General features: G+C 40.5%; 1 protein-coding gene across 1 annotated transcript in view; it reads right to left on the bottom strand.

Annotated features, from left to right (window-relative positions):
* LOC118329699 (protein kinase C epsilon type-like) overlaps positions 1 to 18,370 on the bottom strand; it is a 68,414-nt gene extending 50,044 nt beyond the window's left edge. The window contains exon 1 of the mRNA XM_035663945.1: positions 18,023 to 18,370. Coding sequence (XP_035519838.1) covers positions 18,023 to 18,370 — 348 coding nt within the window. The remainder of the gene's footprint in view (positions 1 to 18,022) is intronic.
* Between the last annotated feature and the right edge of the window lie 635 nt (positions 18,371 to 19,005).

The raw sequence follows: 19,005 nt of genomic DNA on the forward strand, positions 1-19,005 counted from the left end.
CAGACACGCACACACACACACACGTTTGAACTGCTACACTTAAGGGGCCTCACTGAAATACACAGGAGACATTAGTATTTACCAGGACTAATGAACTGATTTTGATGTGAGGACGCTTAACCCTTTGAAGAAGTGAAGACTGGGAAAACTGTTCAATTGGTCCTCACGAGAATGGAAGTACAGGAGCACAGAGAGAGCAAACTGCAGAGTGCACTACCCCACAGTACCGAGCAGTAATGGATGAAATGAAATGAATACCTTCTGGAGTCTATGTGTTCCAGTCAATTTACAATGTACAAATGGACACAAATAAATAAATAAATAAATACAGCTACAGCAGATAAGACGCAGCAAACATGCAGACACACACACACGTACATTCAGGTGCTGAAGAATAACTTTATACAGCTGGACTCACTCCTGCTGCTAATGCACTGCATTTACTTCAAATAAACCAGCTCCAAACACACACACACATACACACACAGCCTCCTGTCCGCAGCCACTCCTGCCTGTCCTCCTGTTTAGCCTTGTCTGTCTATGCCTAATTTGTCCCTGTTGAATAAGTGATGCAGCAGCCTTGTGAACAGGCCAGCTATGGTGACACACACACACACACTAAGACGTAAGTTAGTTGTACAGTAAAGAGAAGATAATTTTATCAACTGTTACAACTTAATATTATGTATATTCTTCAAATTAAGCACACAAAACATTTTTTTTCATATTTATTATTTTTATTATCAATTTAAGAGCAACAAACCATTTAGAAGAGAATCCCCACAAAGATAAATAAGGCTCACTTCCAGTTCAAAATGACTTTTGTACAGGTTTTCTGCCCTTTTGGATCAAAACCTTCCTTTGCCTCCTGCAGCCAGATGACATAAACAATCTCCTCTTCTGGAGGGTGAAAGTTGGAAAATATGACAAAACACAAAAAATAAAGCAATAAAAAGTTATTGGAAACATGTTTTTGTTCATCACATTCATGTCTTCTTTCGCTTTCACTCAAAAAACTGCTGATGTATGAGCTTTGAGGATGTGCTTTTCAAAAGTGTACCCACATCAAATGGATGACAAGGATGGTTCAATTTGTAACAATGGAAACAGTTTCACTTTCATTATTAGTGCAAAAACTCTAGCATGTGTGTCCTGATGGGACAACTGACGCCATCATTACTTTTGTGGTTGTCTTGGCTTCACGCTCTGGCCCTTAGTATACCAGAAGAACTGAACTGAGCTTTCTAAAGTATTACATTTAGAGTTTCTGTTTCTGTGGGTCAAAATGTAGGAATATGGATGTTCTTCTGTCAGGGCTAGTCATTAGAAGCTATAGCCACTCACTGGTACACAGAGAAAGAGAGAGAGAGAGAGGCTGGAAAGATATTTTAGAACATTTCAGTTTTTGGGGATTTTTGAAATCCCATTAAGAACCCTCCTTTATCATTTATGTCCCAAATGCTTTTTCGATTTTGCAAATTTTAGTTAGAGGGAGAACATTGGAACGATTTTAAATTAACATTAAAAATAATCGTAACTCTGATGGACATTAACTGTTAGACAAGCAGCAGCTACTATGGTTGCTTTTGCTGATGAGGCAGACATATAAAGGCACACATTTTGATAACTTAAGTATGTCAAAAGGATCCATAGATTCAGCCCATAGCCAATAGACCTCTTTCACGGCAGCCATTTTGACATGAAATAGTAGGGTAAACGCAGGTATTACCATGGATACTCATTAAGGTTCAGTTCTACTTAGTGTAGCAGAGCCTTTCCAGTGAGCCAACATGCACAATAGCAGCACCCTGACTCTGACGATGGAACCAGTTAGTATCATTGGTAACATCTGTGGTTTTCAGGTCAAAATGGCTGCTGTGAAAAAAGTCTAAACAGATAATTAATCTGTCCTATTGCACAACGCAAGTATGACCACCACAGTTTGCTACTTGCTTATTCCCCCTCAGCCCTTCATAAACCTACCCCTCTTTATGTTTTTACTCCATGCCTATAAATTTCAAAGATGAAGTAAGAAAAAACTGAGAATCCAACACCAATATGCAATCCAGCCAGTTACATAATCCAAAGGATTTATCTGTCATAGAAATGTGGCACACAATAACTCAGTCCTACAGTATGCACATGCCTCTGAGGTCCTCTCTGCCAATATTTGCATGTACTGTATACGTGAGCTCAAATATGCAACTGTGCAAAAAGCAACAGTTAAGTGTTTCCTCGTGGTTTCTCACAGATGGAGATAGAGATCATTGCTTGGAAGAAGATAAGAGAGAGAACAAGAGAAACATGTGCATTAACCTCTAACTGACTAATGGCAGGATTGATGTCATATTTGAGGGAGGAGGAGGACACAGGGGAGAGGGAGACTGAGGAAAGAAAGAAGGGATGCTAAGATTCAGAGGTTCACATCGGTGCACCGGAATAAAAGTTCAAGATACAATTGGCCCAATTAGAAAAGTGTACATCGGATGTACCTATACAAAATTAGAATAGAGGCCTTATTAGTTAGAGATGTGACCAATACAATGCCTCCTCTGTAAACAGTTTGCTTAAGAAGAACCAAAGAAATAAGATCCATCTATCTGTAGCATATTGAATTGCATAGCAAAATCAAATCATACGCACTCCATGATACAACTGATAGTTTTATATTAGATTTTTCCTTTCATTATTATTTCTAAATTTCAATTTCACCATATCACACACATTCTCACTGCACATTACAGTACGTAGGAAATGGTTGTACACGTGTTTTTGTGGACAACAAACATCTTTCACTGCCCCTCCCATAGTGCTGAATGGAGAATCTGTATGAACAGAGCCGGAAAATGATAACTGCACTTTATACGCTAATCATACAGTACTGTCATAATACTCATCTTTATTGCTCTCTCACTCTCAGCATGAGTGGAGGAAAGTGGAAGAGGCCGCCCACACATCCATCTGTTTCTACTATGTACAGTTACACACACACACACACACGCAGAAACACACACACAAACTCGTGTGTAAGATAACATAAAGTCACAGAAAATGCATTGGTGTTAACCTTTACACCATAGCTTGGCTTTCCTCTCCTGTTAACGGTATGATAAACACACCGCCCCACACATGTACATATACTGTACACACAGACACAGACACACACATACACACACACACTAGCCTATATCATGGCCTGTTTTTGGTATTTTGCCAGTTCTCTTGTACACTCTGATCTGCTTGAATGTGTTACCATGTTCAAAAAAACTATTTGACTTTGGGTTATCTTACACACACACATACACAGCACACACGTAGAGTATCATTTTGTCCTTCCCCCAGCCCTAACTCAAAACATACCTGAAGCATTAGTCGACCATTAGCTCTTCTTAAAGATTTATAATAGGGCTGCTTGGCCTTTATAAACAGCACACTGCAGAGTACAGGCGGCCCTGCACCAACGGCCTCGAACACACCGCATCACACTCTAACTAGTACATTTACAAACTGACAACAGCTGATTACTCATAAAATACCTACAGGAAGACGTGATTTAACCCTAGCCTGATCAGTTATAGCACAGAGAGTCTCTTTGACCTTGGGATCAGTATGTGTGACAAAATCATGGTCACACACTTAATAGCTTTCATCATATGCAGTAAGCAATTCTAATTCAACACACTTTTTGTCAAATTCACAGTGCGCACATGGTAACACACATGAGGACGTGTTTGATGCAGAGCTGTGTCTGTACTTTCTGTCAGACCACACAATGTAAGCAGGTTAATGACATGCTGCATTTATTCAGGTTAGCTCTGTCGCAATTCAACTGCAGCTGCATGTTTATCAGCTGAGGTGAAGCAAAGCCTTGGAGAGAGGGGTCCTGCCTCCAGTCAAGGTAGTGTGGATATTGTGTTTGTTTGTGTTGTTTATTTAGATGGTATCCATAGCAACAAGGTCATCTGGTGCCCCAGGAAAGGAGGTGTCTGAGGATTGGTTTAGGCACCTCTAAGGATTTTTACTCCTTTCTATCCCCGACAGAGGTTTATTCAAAGATTCAATTATTAACGTCACATGTTGTCAACCGAAGCTTAATGAGCTTCATTTTAACCTAATCACACTGAGACGCATTCCTTTGAGACACACAAACACACACAGACAGACGGAGAGAGTGCTGTCCCAAAGCTTTTACAGTATCACATGAGCCTTAGTCAAGCTGGAGTCATGTGGCTGCATGTATCCTCAAAGAGACCTACAGACTCACTGAGACTCAGACACACAGCAAAGACATCTCTGGGAAATTCTAGAGAGGTGAAAACTTGTGAATGTAGGGATCTTGAACCTTCAGTACAAGCCACTTACGGACAAAATATGCTCGTCTGAGTGGTTCTTGCATGTAATGTGACCATAAAAGTGAAAATGCAGCTTAAATCAGAGAGTAATAAACCTCAATACCTTTTAGCACACACTCACATGTGTCAGAGCACTGGCTATCAGAGTGTAAAGAACTGAAGTCCAGTATGGAAGTCAGATAAGTGATCTTATTTACTCATTCTTTTATCATCTAATGTTACTCTATTTTTATTTCTGCACAGTTCTTATGTGGCTGCTTGTATTTGGATGACATTTAACATTTAACAAGAGTTCAAATGAACCCCAGCCCTACTTTTACTATAACTGACAATAAGCATCTGCAGAATAGGTATGTAAAAACAATGAGATCATGTAAGTTACGTTGCATTGGTTGGTATTAAACCTCATACTGGATGGAAAACAGTGACTGTGTGTACTGCATGTTGGGGACCACACTGATATATACTGTGTATATACTAACTGTATATACACGTTTTTTTCTAAGGACTGCATGTATGGCATCTGCATCTTTCATCTGCATATTATTTTCTTGATTTATTTAGAATGAATCATTTTGTCTTGTTTTATAATTTAATCCAATGTGATGTCTTCATATCCCTTCTTTGATCTGACCATCAATCCAAAATCCCAATATATTTATATTTACATCATATATGGCAAAGACTCCACCTCCAAGCGCAAGGGAGAAACTACACACGAAAATGCAAAAGGCCCTATCTAGAGCCATTTTTTAGTTTGTCTGTTCCGGGCTACTGTAGAAATATGTTCAGCATGACGGCCACCACAGAAGGCGATCCATGACGTCTGTGTATAAAAGAGTATCTCAAGGTAAGTAAAATGCAACAATTCTTATTTCTAAATGATTATACACTAATGAGAGCATACCTACGAATATTATGTTACATGTCTGCTAATAGATCTTCCTAAATGTTACACACTGGACCTTTAATGCCACTGTGCAGACTAAACAATTATTGAGCAAGATGTCTATGGACACTTTTGTCAAACAATGCAATAAACAGTAGAGCAGGGGAGTGATTCACAGTCAGTGTGACTCCAAAACACACCACACAACCAAACCAAGGGGCTTTCTGGCATGCACTGATTTTGCTGGCTTGCATCACCGATGTGCACATCATCAAATCATCAAATTTAATTTCATCAAGATGGAATTTGTTTAGTGTGCGATATAAAGCAGCATCTAATACCTAATAATTATCCATTATCTTAATATTCAGCATTATCAGTTATCATCTGATATGTGTGCTGTTGTCTGTTCATACACATTGTATGTGTGTGTGTGTGAGTGTGTGGAATGACAGGGTGTTTTCTCTTCTCTCATCCTGTTTGTGAGGAAAGGGAGACGTCTCCTTACTAAGTTTAATTCTGCCCTGTGGAGCTCACCGGTGATTTATGTTACAGACATTCCACAGACGCTTAACCTCTACGCTTCAAAATATGATTTATAAACTTCATTAGACTTGTTACATAAGCTCTGCAGTATTTATACCTTAGTGCTGTCTGTCAGTACTCAAAAGTGCTAATTTCTTCTTTCTTTACTTTGCTGAGGCCCAATGTAATAAATTCAGAGGCTGGTAGACAGTATCACTTAGCTACATCCTACTTGTCATCTCTCATTAACCAATTTGCCAGTTGACAAATCTGGCTTTCTCATCACTCTTGGAGATGAATTCTACCTAGAAGTAAGGTGGAGCTGGTGAAAGAACATAATTGTGGTCCTCTCAAAGTGGATCAAGATTGGACATGGATTAAGAGATTTACTGTAGAAAAATCAATACAAATTTCTGACACCTTAGTAACCAGCAGAATGGAGACTAATATAGAAATCCAAACCTTTCCCAAGAGCTGACTTATTCTGTATGTTGGACCATTACATGTAAGTCCAGTTGAATGAGCCCAGAAACAAGTGTGACTTTTAGTTTGTAGTACAGATGCAGACAGTTTTAAGGGATTTCTTAAAATAACAAATACAACCTTGTCCGTTCTCATGAACTACTGTACTTATTTAAAAAACATTTACCCAACTGTATATTACTTTTTTTTTTAATTAGTAAAAATAACAATATTCTAGAGGATTTGGAGCTCTGTGCCAACTATGTGCAGGTAATGTGCTGAGTGCTTTTTATTTCCTTTTTTTACATGATTTACAGCCTGAAACCTAAAAAATTCTACCCATCAGTTAACAACAGAGCACAAAAACAGTTGCACAAGTACAAAGAACAGGACAGGAAGTAATAAGAGACAAAGCAAAAGCAACAGGAGTCTAGGAAAGAGAGGAACGTCACTTGTGAGTGACTTAGAATCTATTATCTTATTATCTATTAGTATTGTTCTATTAAAGTAATACAACAATAATACAGAGGAATACAATAGTGTTTCTTATCTCATTTCTGTTGCTGTGAAAAGTTTGGGTTGAGCTAAGTGGTGCTGACAGGAGCAGCAGGAGAGGCAGAGAAGCTTTCGTCACCAGCAGCTTATTTCTTCCTCTTGTATTCCTTGTGTGACTATATTGAACTGTATTATACTGTAAGTGACATACTGTACATGGACAGGGCTGCAGATAAATGAAAGACAACAGTAGCAACGGGGGGGGGGCACCTGGGGAGCCATCCCTCTCTCCCTCTTCCCTTCTTTCTCTGGGAAGTAAACTTGGACAGTGAAAACAGGAAGTAGGGCCTACCGTGTGACTCAAACACACTGCTGCTAATATTAGACTCACACACACACATACAAGCACACAGAGCCCTGCCCCCGTTTCCTTCGGTCCACGGAGAGGACACCCCTCTATTACAGCCCACAGGGAAACAGGGTCAAGAGGAGAGCAGGCCAGAGCTTTTCCTCTATTCTGTCTGTGTGAGACTTTATAGAGGCTCAGGCAAGCTGGACTGCAGGGAAAATGTTGAAATGTCTCTGAGCAAGACAACAAAACACAGACAGGTCCAGGATCAGTTCAAAGGGCAAAACAGCATTTTAATGTTGTTGCTGTTTGAGGTGGAGCTTATCATGACAACTTATCATCTTAGCTTATCATTAGCTCGGTATGTAAAAATTGAATTCTGCAAAGTAACTAATAACTTTACTTTCAAACTGCTATAACTTCCTCAAGAAATGTATTGTACTAGACGTTTACGATTGTTATGATTATGATTATTTTCCATCAACTATAAGCTTGTATTTGTAGATTAAACAAAGTAGACAAAGCCTGTACCAAGAATAATCACACATCATTTTCAGTGATCATGACATTCAAAACTGGTGTTATAGTCACTGATAATACCTAAATACTGTAGATGTCCACTGTTCCACTTATGGTAATAATGACATACTGCTGGGCAGTGCATTCTGATACTGTTACTGACAAGGAGCCCTAATGATACTGATGACAGCTTTGCATGTGAAGTATTTCATTCACGTGGCAACAGCTGCAAAAACTCAGCCTGTAAAAATCGACTTTCACCTCTTAACCTACAGCTTGTTAAGATATTGTTAACCCCTTTAATCTCACTGAACCACCAGTTGGTTCATCATTACAAACTCATGCTGTGCAGCCAATCTTTGTTCAAATCCACAGAACCCTACTTAAAATTCTAGTAGAGAAATGTGTATCATGGTATGACCAAGAGATCCAGAATATCTTCATTTGATGGGATGGTGCAAGCATAAAGATTCTTTTGAATTGGAATATGTAAACACTTTACAGCAGAGCTGATATACTGTATATGATACTGTCAGACAGTTTGGACAGTTTAAAGCAAGTTTCTATATGTCACTTTAAAAAAAATGTTGTTAATAGTGACAACAATGGATGTTAAGTGAACTGCTTGACATATACGCGACAGAATGCTGGAAAATAAATATCATATTTATAACATCTGAAATGCTTCTATATTTGATATGGACCATTGACTCCATGCTACTTACTAGTTTGCTGTTTACAAATTACCCCATCAACCAAAACCACAAAACAACCAACTCAAGACTCAAGCCACAGCCAGCCAGCCAGCCAGCCAGCCAGCCCTAGCTTAATTTAGGCTTAGCTAGTTGGATGCCCCTGCCTATCACTCTTGGCTAGTAGAAAGCAAACATTTGTACTGTTACATCATATATAGATGACGTTATAATGTTATCCATCGTCAGCCTCTTAAATTGGCAAGAAAAGTGATTGATACTGAGATCTATATGATATATGAGATATATATATAAAGATATTGAGATATATCAAATATAACACATTTCAGGAAATAAACTAGATGGGAATGAGTTTCTGGAAAATCCAGTCAGTTAAATAACAAACAAATGAAGGCACTTAAACTATAAATACAAAAATGTCCTGTTAAAGTGCTTTTGGGCAGAACTAGGAACCATCAACAGGTTCAGAATCAGTATAAAAAGCTGTTCTTGTGCTTTGACCTTTCTGTTGCATAAATGTCTTTGCACAAGAACAAACGCTTAATTACAATCTGCAGCAAGACAGCGGAGCGCTCTACATTCCTCAGATGACTGCAGTGACTGCTACAGTGACGGGGGAGGTCCCTTATTAACATGAAAGTTGTAGTGTGTCACGCTTTTGTCACTCGTCAGTCAGAGCTCAACTTTTTGTCATTCCCTCTGTCTCAGTAGAGTCCCCGCTGCCAGCTCCAGCAGCTGAACCACCACCGTTGACACTTTTAGCCGCAGGACGACCACACAGCAATCTGGCTTTGTCACAGTTGCAACACCACAGTGTAACAACCACAGCTGGGAGCAAGAAAGCTGGCAAAGAGACCGCAGATACTCAAGACTGGAGATGTGTTTAATTTAGCTGTTTGTTTAGTCTGTCATTACTCTAATTTTTAAAAATGTTGCCCATCATCGGCTTCCAGCGCCCAAAGTGATCATTTCAAATTGCTTGATTTTTCCAACCAAAAAAAATCCCAAATATATTTAATTCACAATTATATTTAACAGAGAAAAGCAGCCATTCCTCACATCTGAGAAGCTGGAACCAGTTTTTTACACAATAATTAACTCTTAAATAACTTGTTATTTCTCTGCCAACCGACTGAGTGATTGATTAATTATTGTTTCAGTACGATTGCGATAACCAAATTAAAACAAACTTGATTTAAGTGTTTTACAACCAGAACTGGTTTAGTTAAGACATTAATGCAATTAATACCTTGGAAATTAAATGACAATACATTTTTTTTCAGACAGGCCTGCTGCAGCCCAGTCTGCATGAGCTGGGTGGAAAGTGCACTCACAAAATGTCATCAGTCATTCTGCAGGTACAAAAAGGGATCCAATGCCCGATGTAAATAATTTCACTGAAGATGAATGTGACAATGCGAGCCAAGCTTCTGTCCTCGAGGCACAGACAGTTTATGTTGGATTGAAAGCAACTTCCAATTTCCATATCACTGACCATCTGACTGTCTCTGCTTACACAAAAAGCTGCTGCTGTTATGGGAACGTCCAAAGGGAATAAGACAGGTCTATGTCATAAAGAGATGTTGTACAAGCAATAGTGTGGCTGCATGAGACCATATTCCACCAAGGTTTCTATTCTGCTCTAACCAAGAGAGAAAACTGAGTATCTATGTTGGAGTACTGTTAGTCTCACTCTTTTTAGCTTTTTAAAAAACAATCAATTATGTGAAGCATCTCTTTTCACCTCAGTGTGACTGTGGGGTGTGTGTTCATAGGGAAGTACTCGTGTGCAGATCACTTAGTCTAATGAACCTTAACGGAAATGATCTATGAGAAGAGCTGTGACTGAAATATCACAGCACAAAACAAACTACCTCTATTGCGGTCAGCTTTCAGCGGATCCATCTTCCTTTTCCCCTCCCACTGTCTGCAGAGCGCGCTAACCAGTTGTCCCCCTCCAGTCCCACTATTTATCTGACCAGACGGAGGGAAAGAAAGACTTCTACATTTGCCTGAGTAAAGCTGTTGCGGTTACAAAAAGGGGGGAATTTTCTTGCTGTCAGATTATTGCAACCCAAAACCGGTTTCAGGTTTCTCTCTCACATGCACATCCATCCTGCTTTATATTTACAGCATCTTCGCTCCAGTTCATCTGACATTTACTCCTGCTTAAGTTAGTTGAAAACAAAGACTTTTCTTAGCTGTGGACTAGCCAAACTCCCTGGAGCAGAGGTAGTCCTGGACATGATGGATGGATTTTAGCTGTGTGCTAGCTTGGCTAACGTAATAAAGATAAGGTTACAGTATCATTAAAGTCTAAATAGCCTCAGGGTAGCTGAAAGGCAACTGGAAAAACACTTTTATAAATGTTTAATTGTTTGGGATTTAGGGAAAGCCTGCACTGCTAAATCTAAATGAGAAAAATGTAAATCTGACAAACATTAATTGAACTGATTTAATGTTCACTAATGGATTATACAACTCAAACGGTCTCATTGATTTCCACATCTTACTGGAATACACATACAACAGGCTGCTTAAAATGGCAAACTTCTGAGAGAACAGAAGCATGGTTTTACAAAATAACTTGCCTTACCCACCACTCAACCCCCGTCCCCCACATCCCCACATCGCTCCCTCATTCAGCCATTCAAAACTAGACAGCCTCTCTGTCTTGTTCTTGTCAGTCTCTCCCTCCCCTCGCTTACTGCCTGTTGTGTAGTAAAATCAAACACTTGTCTTCACTCTCGCCGCTTCTCTCTCTTTAATGACAAGTTCTAACAAGGCAGCTGCCTACACATGAAATCACTGTTCAGAAAAGGGCAGAAATTCCTGACAGATTTAGATTTAATCTGATCTCCTCGCTGCATTTTCTGCTCTTTTATAATTTTACTATTTTCTCTCAATCTCAGCCAAAAGCCCCGAAATCAGATCATCATATTTGCTGGACTGAATGGCTGTAACTGGAAATCAAATAAGCTCATTAGATGTGCTTTACCTATCAGTCCAGCTGAAATGATGCTTATTCAACTCAAAGATGTGTCACTTTTCTTGATTTTCTATAATTCTTTGGATAATTACAACATCAGGACCATCTATTATAACTCACTTTTTGCCTTTAATGGATCAGACAGCTGAAGATAGATAGGAAAGAGGTAGAGAGGGCATGACATGCAGCAAAGGGCCACAGGTCAGATTCAAACCCATGACTGCTGCATCCTATTGTTTGATTCTCGATTGCTACCATTTATTTAGTGAAACCATTTGTGTAATGTGTTTAAGCTGTTCCTATGAGCACTGGTGGTTATCGATTAAAATGTTTCTTTATTAGTGTTTTCTGAGTTCCGGTACCAATATCAGAATGATTATAACCCTTTTAACACATTTTCTAAATAAGAAAAACAAGATTACAAATCTGACTAGCTTTCGGCACATTACACATATATGGTACTTGATCCTACAAACACATTTCAGGTACCAAAAAAGTACTGAACTTTGATAGTGTGTCATACCTATATTGTGTGTACCACAGTACAAACAACACATGTCCCTGCTGAGGCACAAATACGAGGAAGCAAATGGACAAAGGACTGGATCATCAACGTACAGTATGTTTCTCCCATCGATTAGGGAAAGAATACTGCAAGAAGACAATCTTCACTTCAAACGAAGATTCTGTGAAGTTTCATTACAGGCCACTTTATGGTGGAAGTCATCCTAGTGTGTCCACGTTTTATTCTCTTGTCAGTTCAGTAACTGATGGAATTGGAAGGAACCAATGAAAGCCCTCCGGAGCACTTTGCACAATCCATTACACAACAATTTTCATATTGTTCTTCACGCCTGCTTGAGTAATGAGTTCAGTTTTTCAGCCTGTGTGTGTGTGTGTGTGCGCGCTCTGGTTGACTAACAATGGCTTTGCTGGTACCATTTTCTGCTTAAGGTGACCGACAACAGGCTTTGTACAGGCTTGCAGGAGAACGACATTTAGATTTCTAGTCTGCAGTTAGTTGTTTTTTTAAATTACCGGGTACTTGTCACAACATGGGTTTAGGGTTTCTGTTCACACGCTCTTGTTAACTGAAATATCTGCTTCAGAGAACTTCCAACAAATACCAACCTATGCCTCTGTTTCCACGCTAGTGCAGACCCTGTAGCCCCTGCAGATCCAGCGAAAGCAGGTCAGTACCACCTAAACCTTGCATCATGAGATATGCCCTCGGAAAAGGATGAAATACTCCCAGAATTCAACGTGCTGTGGTGTCACTTGATTTAATGTGGATAATAAGGCTATTGTATGCACCATTGCTGGGCCACTCTGTGTACTTCTGCACGAATACAGAGTCTGTGCTAAAGAAAAAAACCATGAGAAGATTAAAGCAGAGAGGAAAGTGTTATCAGATGAGAGGGAGTCAGAGACACAAACAACAGATGAGAACAGAGAGCTGGTGAAGCATTCAGGTGCAGTAGTACTTTTACTCTGCACTACAGAAACCTTGTTGTGGTTTACACTGACAACATTATATGAACCTTTTCAGTTACTCCACTAACCTTTTTTGTCAAGTAATGAACTGTGTAATCTATAAAATGCCAAGCACAGACAAGATATAATGTTTGGGATTTCCATTTGAAAAGTGTACTTGAAATGAGTATTACATATTTGTTAAAGATCCCCTCCAGACATGTATAAAGACATATATACAAATAATCTGCTTGGAATAATAATGTGTGTTTGATGTGTTGTTTGTTGCCAAAAAAAAGTATAATTTCCACATTAAAATCATTCAAAGGCATCTACGAATTCTGAGCATAGAGAAACTTTCCACTTCAATGAATGTGAAAACATCCTTCTAGTGTCAAACTCTGCACATACAGAATTCTACACAGTGAAGCTCAAACATCACACTGTAGAGACAACAAGAAAAACTGATTTTAAAGTGGACAGGGACCTTCATTTTATGTTCTTTGACTAAAAACTCTGAAAATACTTTATTTTGTTCCTTTCAAGTGCACTTATTGAAACCATCTGCCAAATGACTATGATATAATCGACTAATTATTTCATCACAAAGAGTTTATAGCCCCTTTGGTTATTCACACATTGAACGATGACAACCATGTTGGTCCAGAATGACAGGAAAGCATACATGAATGAAATATGATACAATAACAATGTGCTGACTAACTGCAACTTTCCTCGTGGGAAAATCTCTGATCCTGAAAGACAGGTGGGAAGAACAACACTGTGTACAGCTCACCTGAAAAAGTTCCAAGTATAAACCATGGCTGAGTCACCTGCACTGAACATAATGTAATTGTATTACACTGAAACACCAAGAGTCTTAGATACTGCCTCTTTAATATCACAGCACTGAAGTAAACAACGTACACATTATGATTTGTGGTCCATGTTCATGTGACTTTGTACGTAACTTGATGATCAATCTCTTAAACAGACGACATGTTCCTTTAAGTCCTTCATATCTGCAAGGATAAAAATATATATATATATATATTTCGTATGGGAACTTATCAGACACAACTCTGCAACTCAGCTAGAGCCTAGAAATAACAAATAAATCAAGCCTTGTATTCAGAAGCACTGTTTTACAATCTGGTTTTGGGCCGAGGGATTCTCTATCAACCTAATGGTAAAATTTAGTTGAGGTCTAATATTCCATTCACATTATTAAAGTCTGGCAGCTCCTTTCGTAATATCATCATGGATATATGATCGTTTTACGTTGAGATATTCTTATTTAAAAATGGATTTTTGTGAGAGCCAACATCCTGAACTGACTGAACAGAAGATTGATTGTCTCCCTGTACATCTAAGTGGAATAAGCTTTATATTTGGAAAGAATAACTTAACAAAAACAGCTTTATTTGTTGACTCTGGACCAGAAAGAGCTGGAGACGTTTAAGACCACATCCTACCAAACCAGTACAATTTTGTTAAGGCAAGGTCAGAGGATGAAAGGAAGAAAGTCCATAGACCAGATCCGTGCAACACTGTGTGGTCCAGTTCTTACCATATCTCTCTTATGCATTCCTGTTTTCCTTTGTCTCCTTTAACTCATATATAGTCTCTCAACCTGATTCAGATTTAAGGGGAAGTCCAAACTGTGAGTAGCAAAGCCAACTATCCATGGATACAGCATTCAAACTAGATATCTTATTCTGAAATGCTACGTGTGTGGGCAAAATCAACACAGCAAGAGCCAATACATATTAAATTGTACAGCACTAGCTCAGAAGACAGTTGTAAGCTGGACGTACTACTAATACAGTATCAATTGTGGGGATTGAAGGTCATTTACAAAATAATCTTGGGGTTTAAAATCCATGCACATGGACGCAGTAAATAGCCGTGCTAGGTATGTTACTGAAACATGAACTCTATCACAGGTCAAATAGCGTATTGTGAACTATCACTGCACTCATCCTTGTTTAACTGTTGAAGTTTGCAGCAAAATGAGTAAAAACTGCACTAAAGTTTTAAAACCTTTCGGTTCGCATTTGCTGCATGTTCTTTCATTTTGAATTCAAAAGAATAACAAGCACAACTCCGGCAAATACCATCCTCAGTGTGCAGAAAATCTCCGTCAAGACAAAGGTGAGGAGATAATTTGTTATCCTCAAGGCCATCATTACACATGACTCTCTCCCTTTATGCTCAGAATCAAGGCTATGGGCAACAGTGGTAGCAGAGAAATCAGGTGCAAATCACTGAAAAGGATTTTTTATCTTACAGCACATGTTGATGGTTTTTCAATCACATGCTTTTTTCCCCTCACAGATTTCCTCTTTGTCCCAACCTGTTACAGTCACAATAACACATCAAACTTCTGAACTCAGTCCGAGTGTCAGTCGAGTAGATAAAGAAGAAGTACATCGTTTCAACAACCCACTCCTGCAGATTCATACTCCACAACACCAGGTGCCTGCATGTGCCACTGAAACTCAGCAGCTCATCCAGAACGCAGCAGCCCGGCTGGTCTTCAACCTACTTTGGTTCTCCCACACTACAACGCAACGCTCCGCACCCTGCACTGGCTACCAGTGGTTGCTCGAAACCAATTCGAGATAACTACCGTGCTGCGAAAGGCCCAGGCATCCAGGATGTGGTCAAACCATACACCCCAACCCATCCACTACGCTATGCTACTGCCAATCAGCTTACTACTTCTTCACTGTGAGGGGAACTCAGCTATTGCTTTACAATGACGATGGTTTGCCGTCCTGCACCCTAAATGGAATGAGCTCCCCACTGACATCAAGATAGCAGAAACTCTATACATCTTCCATCGCACACTGATAACTCATCTGGTCAGGCATGTCCTGGATCAGTTCACTGGGCAGTGGGTTTTAAGGCTTTGGAGAAGTTTAAGACCCTCTGTGAAAAAGGTGGAAACCCTTGTATGACAGACTTTTCTCAGTATCTTACATTAGCATTACTCACTGGGAAACTACACAGGCTGTTTCGTTCCCTCAAGGTAATGTCAAGTTTTTCTTTGTCTGAGATGACATAATGTATCGTGCAGTTTAAGTCGAGACATGTTCAACCTGGAGTGCCCATGGGTGCGCCTTGAAACGTGCTCCTTCAGAAACACAAAAGGTGCAAAGCACTGAGGAGACCGATCAAAAGAATGATTTATTCTAGTGAATGAAACCAGATTAGATAATGACACCAGTTTTATGATATTTAAATCAGTTAAATGCATTTAAAAATCAAGTTAACCACTTGAGGCTTAAAATGTACTGTAATGTCTAGGAAGCTTTGCTGGTGATAACTTGACACACTTTGTTATAGTATACTTAAGTAGTCCCGAGATAAGACCTAACACACACAAATTATTATTAAACTGAATCTTTACTGTCAGAACATGAAAGCTCACTCAGCTCCTCCCAGTGTACTGTACTGAAAGATTTCCACCATGAGCAATATGCTTGGCGCTGTAGGTTCTTTTCTCCAACCTGTCCTCCTCCAGTTTCATCATCTTCCTCTCTTTCATCTTGCTCTTTCTCTCTCTCTCTCTCTGATGGACCTGATGGCCTCATCAATAATACACTCAAACATCCGTCTGCTTCAGCAGCTTCTGACAACAATAAACAGCTTCTTCATAGTGCTGTGCATGTGTGTGTGTGTGTATGTGTGTGTATGTGTGTGTGTGTGTGTGTGTCATGCATGTGGCCCAACCACACCCACTCTTGCCTCTTTTGTAGCTCTGCTGTGGGTCACCGATTCATCTAACAAGAGCACAACAAAGGTAACAGGATCTATACTGTGTGTGTGTGTGTGTGTGTGTACAGTGACTCATGTTGTGCATCTGCAACACTGTCCACGACAACACTGTTTGCTTTGCAGTAATCCTGTATGTGTAAATATTAAATAACATGCTTTTCAGAGTTTAATGAAGCTGAAGTCTGTATTTCTTTCAAATTGCCGTGTGAATACCTGTCTTTATGTGTGGTGAAAGACTAAAAGCTACCATGGTTGGAGAAGCTCTCACACATACAACTCTCCACAGACCAACGTGATGCAGCCTTTCAGAGTCTCTTGAGCTCATTGTTTTGGTTTCACAGCCCACAACTGCTGAATATAGTGGAATATTTAGCAGCTAAAGAGCCAGAGATTTCCCTCTTTTTTACAAAAAAATGAGCTACAGAGAGAATGAATAATGGACTTTGCCAGAAACACGACTTCGCATGAATGATAATGTTGCTTCATGTCTGCTGGATGTGTAAATAGACAACTGTTTGCTAACATAATCGCCATAAAAAGCTGAAGTGAGTGAATATATGTCTTTACAGCTTGTTCACCTGCTCCCGAGTTGTCAAAAAATTTATTTATGCTGCTTTAAATAAGCATGTTCAACTCCCTGAGGCATAATTATGAGATACCAATTTCATTTTTTTATCTATGGTGTCAATAATGTGAGAAGTTAATTATACAAGGTATTACACTGTAGTCTCAGTGAGTCAAATAAACTGATGGAATAACTCATAATAATGACTTGTTTTGACCATTCCTACATGAACGTTTTCATCTTTCTTCTCCAGCAGGAAGGGGCTCCCAAACACAGCGCATGTTCCTCACACTAAATGTTTACTTTTATTCCAGTACATCTGTGAAAGCAGGACACAGAGCTGCGCTGAAACAATCTTCAGTTCTTAACTGTTGATCAAGATGAAATGCCAATCATTAAATCCTGGGGCCGCAGACCCTCAAGGGGCCCCCCAAAAAAAGCCTCAGGCTCCCAGATATCACATATGTGCCCACTAAATTACAATATTAACTACATGGGTCGTGCATTATTAGCTTATCTTGTGGCTCGCCTTTCTAAGTTTTAACACTTTATTTTAGTCTATATGCTATTCAGTGCATCATCCTCAACAGCAAGGGGCCCAAACACATTATTTTTCCTTAGGGCCACATTAACTCTGGATGGCTGAAATGTGGGAATTTGGAGAATTTCTCATAAATGTAATATCTTTGGGTTTTGAACCTCTGGACAGAGAAAACAGGCCATTTAAAGACAGTCTGGTGAACTTCGTTGGAATTTTCACAATTTTCTGAACTTGTCATCATTGAAAAGGGGCCATAATGAAGATAATCAGGCTACTTGCTGGAACCCTAACTATTGCACCTTTAAAGTACAGAGTCATATTCCCAGCAGCAGCCCCACTGCTTCAGGGTGTCCCATCCCGGTCTTACCCAGTCCTCGAAGTGCTTGCTACCGTTGTGCAGGATGTCCTCGAACTGGATGATGCAGTTGGCCACGAAGTCGTCGTAGCCGATGGGCGCGTCGTGGAAGACGGACAGCTCGATCCTGCGGCCGTCGTGGACCTCCGTGGTGAACTCATCGTTCCACGTGGGGCTGTTGGTCTTCTGCTTGGTGGAGGTCTGGCCCACGCGGGAGTCGTCCACGTTCAGGGCGATGTACGTGTCCAGGAGGAAGGTCTGCGTCTTGGGGCCGACGGCGTGACGCAGGGACCAAGCCGTGGGTTTGAGCTCCAGAGCCTCGCAGATCTTGATCTTCAGCTGCCCGTTGAAGATCACCATGGTGGAGGAGAGGTCCCGACGCTTGGTGCTCCAACTGTGTGACGTGGTGGCAATGAAACCACCCCACCTTTCCCCCCGAACCACTTCAAAACAATTAACTCCTGTAAGGGCTTGAATAACGGCGCTGTTCAACCGGTGGTCCTCCAGGCAGACACTGTAATTCCTTCCAGCTGAATATGACGGAGAGAACGCCAACTACAAAGCCTCTGTCTGTATTGGGGTTGCCTGAAAACGTACACACTTGTCGAATAATCTACAAATGTCCCCAAAAAGCCCACCGCAGCCGCCGCAGAGAGGCGGGAGTTAACCCGGGGGAGCTTTCCTCAGAAGTGCGCGGAAGAACCATGAATAGCTACCAACGGGCGAGACTTGGCGACAAACATGCGAGCAAAGGCCCCAGATGTGAGTCGGTCTGTCATGTGTTTTACCTTCGAGGTATTAATAAACTCCGTTGGCTGTTGCGGGGCGCCCTGAAAGCACAAGCCCGTGTTGCATTGCACCGTGTGGCGGGTGGGAGGCTCCAGACGCCTGCTGGCTGCCGCCGCGGCGCATCGGGGATGTTCGAGCCGGACCGCTGTGACCAGTCGGCGGCTGGTAACCACCGCAGCAGGGTCTGGGATGGGTATGGGTGAGGG

The sequence above is a fragment of the Morone saxatilis genome, unplaced genomic scaffold, assembly GCF_004916995.1.
Source record: "Morone saxatilis isolate NCDOM2014 unplaced genomic scaffold, NCSU_SB_2.0 Contig19, whole genome shotgun sequence".
In the NCBI taxonomy this organism is placed as follows: Eukaryota; Metazoa; Chordata; class Actinopteri; family Moronidae; genus Morone; species Morone saxatilis.